The sequence below is a fragment of the Octopus bimaculoides genome, chromosome 8, assembly GCF_001194135.2.
Source record: "Octopus bimaculoides isolate UCB-OBI-ISO-001 chromosome 8, ASM119413v2, whole genome shotgun sequence".
NCBI classification, from domain to species: Eukaryota; Metazoa; Mollusca; class Cephalopoda; order Octopoda; family Octopodidae; genus Octopus; species Octopus bimaculoides.
In genome coordinates, this window is record NC_068988.1 from 60,157,581 (window position 1) to 60,166,929 (window position 9,349).

The following is a 9,349-nucleotide window of genomic DNA, read 5'->3' on the forward strand; positions in this document are numbered from 1 at the left end:
TATATATATATATATATATATATATATTTATATATATATATATGTGTGTGTCTGTGCTAAGAAATTTTCATCCGAACCAACATGGTTCCCGATTGAATCTAACTGCGCAGTAGAAAGTGTCTTCAACTATCGCCTAAGATCGACCAGAACCTTGTAAGAGATGAACTTGGTTGACGGAACTGAAAGAAGCTCGTCCTATATGTGTGTGTGTGTCTGTCTGTCTGTCTGTGTCTTTGCTTTTCTGCGTGTTTGTTTGTGTGTATGTGCGTGTGTGTGCATGTGTGTATGCGCACATGTGTGTGTATTGTGTGTGCGTATTTATATGTGTGCTCTGGTGTCTGTGTCTCAGTTTCTCCAGCACCACTGCTTGACAACTGGTGATGGTGTGTTTACGTCCTAAGCTGGCGGCTCGGCAAAATTATCCAATAGAATAAGTATTAAGATTCTAAAAAATAAGTCCTAAGTTCGATCTGTTCCACTAAAACCTTTCATGGCAATCCTCCAGCATGGCAGCAGTCAGATGACTAAAACTAGTAAGAGGAAAGAAAGTAAAAGATATACATGATTAAGTATCTATGTTTGTAAGTATGAATGTATGTACATTAAAAGAAACAGACAGAGTGGGAAGAAAATATCTTCAAGTTAGAAAAAAGATTAAATGACAAGACGTAAATACATTGGAGATGAGAATTAACTTTCACTGATAAATAAGTGATGTAAATAAGTGAAATAGTGAGATATTGATTTCTGAATTTTTCTATAATCAGGCGTGGAATATGTCGGAAATTAAAATAAAAATAGTCCAATATCTACATGACAAAATCAAACATTTTCACATAGTAAACACTAACCTATGCAACTACCTTATATTAATTTTTAATAGGAAATAAAGCCACATCAAATATCTTGATGATAACACATTCCGAAAGACAGACATACAATTGTCTAAAATAATATAGCATTAACTAAGTAGGATTGATAATTAATAACGGAACATAATCAAAGTTAAGACATCGATTGCAAACACACGCATATGAAGAATATATATTTGTGTGCGTGTGTGTGTGATTGTGTGCGGTGTTTGTGTGTGGTGTTTGTGCGTGTAGGTGATTGTGTGTGGTATTTGTGTGTGAGAGGGATAAATAGAGATGGAAAGATATTCAGACAGACAGATAGATTGACTAATAGATAGATAGATAGATAGATTCAATATAGGTAGACTTAACAACAGATGTACCCCATCCAGTGAGAAATAAATATCGATTTAATACACACCCGAAAGCGCTACTAATAGTTTCATGCTTTTATTACAACTTAAATCTGTATAATTATATAATACGCTATGTATCTTCAAGAAATCTTTCAGACCCTGTTTATGCCTTATATATTAAAACTTTAAAATTAAAAATCTAGATCACAGAAATAAATATAAAAATTGGCATAGAATATCAATTTATTTCGCCCTTCCCTTTTTCTGAATGTTAAGACTATCGTAGGCAAGAAATTCCAATGTCTTTTTGATAAACATTTCCCAATAAATGGAAAATTCTGGAAGAGGAAGAATTTTAACAACCGCCTGATTAAAAATTGATGCAGCTGCTGTTCCAATATCTCGTAAAAATCGCCGAAAGCCCACTCCTAGTTGTAGATGTGAAGACCTTGAAATTTGCACACTAGAGTAGGCGTGTATGAAAATATCTGTCATATTCGAGGCAGAGGAAATAGCAATGCCTCAAGAAAAATCAGTTGAAAAGAAATATTACAGCTGGTAACGGGAAGGCGATTTCCAAAATATTATCTAAACCACCTTTATTCTTTACTCCACGTCAACAAAATGAATGCAGCTAAGTTCGCTAACTAGTTTCACACCACACACAATCAAGTAGAGAATCGTGTTCAAAAATCAAAATCATATATTAATGGATCTACAAATGCAAATTATGCGTAGCAGAAAGATTTCATATTCTTCTTAGATCCAACAATTCCAACACACTACAGAATTCCCGATCTGAAACTGTTACCAGATTTAAACACATGGACAGGTTTTCCTTCTTGAATATTAGGACGCATTAACGATTGAGCTGCTGCCTTGCAAGCTCTCACAAATTTTCTCTTATTTTGTTCTATATCAGCTGATTTTTCTACAACCTTAAGTTTCTTGATTTCGTTCCTTTTTTTTTTTTGTTGTCGTTCCATTTTTGTCTATGACATTTCCTCGCATTTCTGAATGTTTCTTCTTATTTTCTCACTGTCCAGTGTCTAGACTGAATGATTGTTAGCAGATACAAGACGTCTTTTATATATACCTGAACTTCAGTTTTGTCACAACCTTCGGTGTGAAATAGATTTCTGACCATTTTAACAGTTCGTTTAAGGCTTAATCTTGAATTAAGAATGGTTAAAACCCAAAGAAATTCAAAAGTCAGTCCACCAACTATTGTAACTCATTAATGCAGAAGGCCAGCTATTTTCACAGGTAGAATCTATTCCACATCTCCATCTTCTGTTTGACTGTTACATTAGTTTTTCGAACCCAAAAGGTTGGAAGCAAAGTTGACCACGCTGTCTTTTAAATTTAGAACGTAAAGAGACGGATTAGATGCTGCTAAACATTCTGTCCGAGGAGCTATGAACTCTGCCAGCTCGCTGCTTTAATAATAATAATAATAATAACAGAGGAAGAAGAAGAAGAAGAAGAAGAAGAAGAAGAAGAAGAAGAAGAACAGCAACAACAACAACAACAACAACAACAACAACAAAAACGACAAACATTTGTACAGAGAATGGTTGAATTTACCTAAGAATTAATAATGATTTTCTGCCTAGAGAATTTTTCTAAATTAATCTTTCAAAGAGGAAACTAATTAAGAGTGACAATATCACACTATATAAAGTAGGATAAATAAGAGAACAAACCCAGACATTCCAATACTTAGGACTCAATGAACTGGGTAGCATACAACACACACACATGAAAGAGAAGACGAAGAATGAATATTATATTCGATTTAAAACAGATGTGAATGTGGAAAATAAGATAGTAGTTATCAGTATTTTTGATGCTTCACTTACAAGTTCTTAACTGGACACAAAATGAACTATCTTATCTAGATGGGAAAAATAGAAAATTAATGATCATACTAAAGATCTGGCATCGAAAGATTATATACAACGAAGTGAAGTTGGTGGATGCTTATACAACTAGTAAACTACAATAAAATATTCACCATAGGGCTACAAAATAATGACGATGATAACGATCACATTTAAAATGTTGGTACAAAGCCAGCAATCTGACTAAGATAGCCGATTTTATCAACCACATGTGAAGTGGGCAGCTTTTGCACTCAAGTTGATGAGGTGAGAGAAATGATGCTAAGCATTTTCTTCCGACGCGCTAACGATTCTTGCAGATCTTCGTCAGATACAATGCAATTCAAAAACCATGTCGTAACCAAGGAGCGAAAGAGTTTTTGGAAGACTAAAAGGGCAATTACACCTGAGATAAATGGCACAATGCATAAAACGTTATTTTAGAAAGTGAAAGTATCTTCCTATTTCCTGCAAGAGTTCCTCAGAAAGATTCTTGAGATTTACGAAGACTTGTCAACAAACCTCAAGAAGACACTCCTGCTAAACAAATTAGCAAGTGCCATCTTAACAACAAAAAGAAGAAATAATAATAATAATAATAATAATAATAATAATAATAATAATAATAATAATAATAATGAAGTGAAACGAACACTAAGACAAAGCGATAAAAAACAAAGTACGGCAGAAACAAAATAAACTTGTGAAAATTTCAACAAGAAAGGAAAACAAATTAAAATTAAACAATCTCACGATAGCATCTACAATCTATATATGAAAATAAGCTACACTGAGAAATAAACCCATTAACAAAACAATTATTTACTGAGAGAAAGAAGCGCAGGTGGAATAAAAACATGGAAGTCTACGAACGAAGCAGCACAATATATATATACATACACACTCACACACACACACACACACACACACACACACACACACACACACACACATATATATATATATATATATATATATATATATATATATATTTATATTTATATATATATATATATTTATATATATGCGAGGATGTGGGCGTGTGTGTATACATTTAATCAGATAGAATCCCCAAAACTAAATAATTTACCACGTAAACGGAAAAACATTAGACGCATGGTGATGCTGTCATGATAAACACGCACGCGCACACACACACACACACACACACACACACACACACTCAAGAATATTACATTAGTTTATGAGAAACGAGTTTAAACAGCAACTCTCATGGTAATAGGAGGAATGAGGCTGTACCTGAAAGGGAAGACCTCCCGCTGGGCTGTTGCTGTTGTTCAGTACAGATACAAACGAATCTCAGTCGCTATTCTAAGAAGACAGCTTCTGTATATAATCGAGTAATGAGGAGAAAATGGAGAAGGAAAGTGTCTTGAAGTCGTGTTACTTGAAAAGTGAACGCAAAGTAAGTGCTTAGAGGAAACATATATTTGGGGTACCAGAGAGGAGACTAGTGGAACAGCCTAACATTAAGTGGTTAACAGAATTAGAGGTACAAGATATCGCAAGATTATCATAAAAGAAAATGCAAGAAGTATCACAACGTATCAACGCAGACTAGGATGAATCAAGATGCATTAGTGATATAGTTCAAGCCAAGGAAGAAGATTCTACAGGAATAAATAGTAGCACTACGATTGATGAACGGAAAACTGACACCTGCACCTTAAAAGAGGATGATCAGACAATCCTAGATGATTTTCAGGAACAAATGAATTGGGAGAAAGAAAACGATTACCGGAATTAAACGATGTTAATAGAAGTAAGTTGCTAGATATAACAGAAAGATTTTATTATCTGTGGGATTCATACTAAAAATATAGGTGACACTAAGCAGGAGTTGTATCTATTATGAAACTGTTTACCACGCTTGCCTACTTTTCCTTAATGAAAGATTAGGTAGGCGCTGATATGGTAAAGGAAATTAGAATATAAAGACTTAATCACAAGATCTGTGTAGAGCAGAAGCCGGAAAACAGGACAAGATGAGAAACATGAATTAAATCTTCCCTTGAGAATACATACTCAGTCAAAGATAAAGGATTTCTGAAAGTCATGTAAGAGCTGAAACCGCGTATTATAGCGATAACATGTAAGCTTTCGAGATATTAGAATTGAATATATGAGTATCAATAGAACAGATTGTTTGAGATAGACCAGAAAAGATTTTATAACCAAATATATATTATCAAAGAAAGTACTGAAGATGAAAAGCCTAATACAGAAGAAGCTAGATAGTTCTGGAGTGCCATTTAGGATACTCAAGTTATTAAGAGGTAGCCAAATCTGAAGATAGCTAGTGTATTAATGAGCAAAGTGTGAGGAAGAATCCTGAACTGGACGACCCAAGACGGATTTAGTTCAAGGATATTGGTTAAGGAAATGTATTACGTAGGGTACTGAGAGAACAGCAACAAAGCTATGACGAAAGTGTTACTCATATAGATAGCGAACATAGTATGCTGGCTCAGAAGGAATACAAGGAAAAACATAGTATCCTAGGGGAAATTGTTCACTGGAACCTATGTAGAAAGTTGAAGTTTCGGAATGCTGATAGGTGGTATAAGCCGGAACCTAGAAAAGCGTTAGAAATTAAGGACTACAGGATGTTGCAGGGTTTTATAATCCTGCAATAGAAGCCAGAATGCTTGATTTAGTTGTAATAGAGAACGTGACTACAAAATGATAGGCAAATGATTTTATAGTGTAAAATGAAAATGAAGTTAATGTGAGAGGTATGGGGAAAGTATCAAGACCTAGCTATTGAGCTACAAAGGCTACCGAAAATGCAGACAACATACTTCCCTGTGGTTATAAGTGCATGAAGAACTTGTCAATAAGTTTGAACAGACGGATAGAAGAAATAGGCATAAAATCTAGTTCAGTGCAGTTCCCAAAACAGTATTATTTGGGACAGTTATGACACTAAGAAAGCTTCTCAATATCTAAGGTTATTTGATGTAGCCCGATGCTGGGAGTTTTTCCATGTCAAATCTGCTGTGCGGAAATGAAGTAATAAAAATAATCGTGCTGATGAGAATGATAAGGAAAAGAAAAGGAGGGGAAGGAGCTCTTTGCAATAATTTCCTTTATTAAAAAAATTCAGCTGTGTTTCGTTCCATATGTTTTTCAATTCCATCTTTTTTGTATTGTCTTCTTTTGATTCAGTAGTAATGCAACAAAGATGAGAAATTCAACGCAATACATTATATTGTTTTTAAGAATACGTTCTTCTGTGAAGATAATGTTTTTCCATTACTTATAGATATGAAGGGATAATTCCAAGAATTTTATAGGATAATACCAATAGATTTACTTCCTTGAAAATAATAGCTATGCAAAAATTAAAAGTCTTCTTGCTCTTTTTTAAATACGATGGGCGTATGTAATGAGAAATGACAGAATGAGAAAATATAATAACGTTCGATATGAGTGAGAAAACAGAAAAATAAAAGGCGTTGATGTGGTAAAATCATAAAAAGAATTGAAGAGAAATGAAATAATAGCTATTAAGATATAAAAAGGTGCGAAACATATAACAAAAGATTATTGCATTATATTTCTAGGCGATTTATGAATCATTTCTAACCTTGATATTTTTGGAACTTATGTATGAGCTGGTACGGTAACGGATTCCAAGTGAACTTTGGTAATACATTATTGTAGATAGTTTAATGTAATTCTGAAGAGTTCTGAAAAACATAAAAACCATAGCAATTGAAATGTAATATACTTACTCAATATTACACATGAATATACTACAACATTCATGACGTTTAAAGGCAAATAATCGCAGACATACGCGTGTGTATACATACTTACGTATGTGTGTGTTCACTCACACGTAAGTATGTATATATATGTTTGTGTATATATATATCTATATGCATATATATATATACATACATACATATATATATATATATATATATATATATATATATATATATACAGAAGTACAGTTTGCGCAATCGTATTATGAACCGCTTTCTAACGTTCTTCTATAAATATTAACGATAGTGTAGTGCAGGGCACATGCTGAGTTTTAACAAAATGTCTCAGAACGGCTAGCGAATCTATTGTTGGATCTTTCTGCTAATTTTTCCAGTGGTAAAAATGCTATTTAACAACAGGACAAAATACACCTGGGGAATATGTTTCAATATAACGTTATGCTTTCCTGTCATTTCTTGTTGATACCAAAGTCTTAAGAACTGAAAGCTTAGGCTGTGGCTTCTAAGCTAACTGTGATCAAAGACAATGCAGAACAAAACATGTTTCTCCTCAAGAATCTAAAAACTAATTAACTGGAAAACAGTTAAGAAGAACAACACTAAACTTAAACCGCGTTCAAGTTTTCAATACACAGAAAGCATTATCAGATTCTAGCAAATCACCATTTGGTGGAATTACAAATAACGCGTGAAAATATATTTTTATACGATATATCATTTTCTCTCAACCTTTTCTTTGAATATTGATTTCATTGCATAAAATTCAATGTTCTTCCATTATTCACAAGCTTTATTGAATTAAATATCTGACTTCTTTCTTTTTTTGAAATATACGGTAGATTTTCTTTTGATTGATTCAAGCAATACTGTAAACAGGAATTCATTACGAAAAAGTATTTATCAGTCACTATCTGAAAAGACCATGAATATATGCGTGTACTGTTTATTCATGCATTTATACATGCATGCATGCATACATACATACATACATATATACACATACTCATATATGTATATATATGTAAACAGAGTTAGCGGTTATAATAACCGACTAAGGGATAAAATATCCGTATATACTAACGGTATCCGTAACCCGTATTAACCCCGGGCATTGGTATGCAATGACATGGTGTCCCACCAGGAAGAAGCTTCTTGACTCAGCTCTTACATCACTATGACTGAGTGCTGAAACAGCTGCTCAACCACTCATATGTGGAAGGGATATATTTCGACTTTGCAAAGGCCTTTGACAAAGTCGATCATGGAATGATATGTCACAAACTGCGTGATCTGGGCATAATTGGGAAATTGGGAGAATGGCTTCATGACTTTCTGAAGGATAGATGTCAGGTGGTAGTAGCCAATGTCGCCACCTCCAATGACACGCAAATAGTGAGTGGTGTTCTGCACTGTTCTGGGACTACTACTGTTCGTAATGACCCCCTCAGACATGCCCTCAGCCACACAGAGTGCCAGGATCACAAGTTATGCAGATGATACAAAAGTCTCACAGGTAATACAGAATCCTGAAGACATTATGCACCTGTAATGTGAACTGGATGAAATATACAAGTGGGCTGAAAAGAATAGCATGCAGTTTAATGCTGAACAGTTTCAAGCCTTGTTCTATCAGCATGCAAGACTAAATGCAATACACATTAAATAAAATGGACCCGGAGGGATTGCAATCCTAGACGCACAGTCAGTGCGAGACATGGGCATTTACATAAGTAATAATGCATCTTTCCATGTGCATGTTGCTAAATTGGCAATGAAATGCAGGCGACTGACCGAGTGGATTCTTAGAACTTTTAGAATAAAAGATCAGGAAACCATGGTGGTCCTCTGGAGGACACTTGTCCTCAGAAACTTTGACTATTGCTCTCAGCTATGGTCACCAACCATTGTCAAATTAATCTCAGAACTAGAAGCAATCCAACGAAGCTACAAAAAGAAGAGAGCCTCTATGCAACATATAAGCTACTGGGAAAGACTCAAGAGATTAAGACTTTATTCCTTACAGCGTAGGCAAGAAGGATATGCTATAATATACATCTGGAAGATCCTGGAAGGACTTGCCCCAAACTTTGGCATCGTAAATTACACATATACGAGAACTGGGCGCTACATCATAGAGCCAAGAACTACAAATTTGCCATCGAGATGTAGGACACGATACTGGGCTTCAGATGTCACCAGCTCTTCAATATCCAACTGAAGGACCTGTGAGACCTGCATGGGGTGGATGTAGGTGTCTTCAAAATACAGCTGGACGCAGATGAACCAACTTCGCTGCAGGAGCTGCAGTTATGGGCAGCGGGATCACACTACCTCATGCACCGAATGTCAATTCCTAAAAAGCATTCGTGAAGTAAAATTATGTAGCAACACTAAATAGTGGTGCCCTAGCATGGCCACAGCTCGGGAGTTGAAACTAGATATTAAAAATATATATAAATATATATATATATGTAAACATATATATATAAATATATATATAT

General features: G+C 34.6%; 1 protein-coding gene across 1 annotated transcript in view; it reads right to left on the reverse strand.

Moving 5' to 3' along the window:
• Nucleotides 1-9,349, reverse strand: part of LOC106877777 (membrane metallo-endopeptidase-like 1) — a 242,735-nt gene that overhangs the window by 46,917 nt on the left and 186,469 nt on the right. Inside the window, exon 10 of the mRNA XM_014926785.2 lies at nucleotides 6,704-6,806. Coding sequence (XP_014782271.2) covers nucleotides 6,704-6,806 — 103 coding nt within the window. The remainder of the gene's footprint in view (nucleotides 1-6,703; nucleotides 6,807-9,349) is intronic.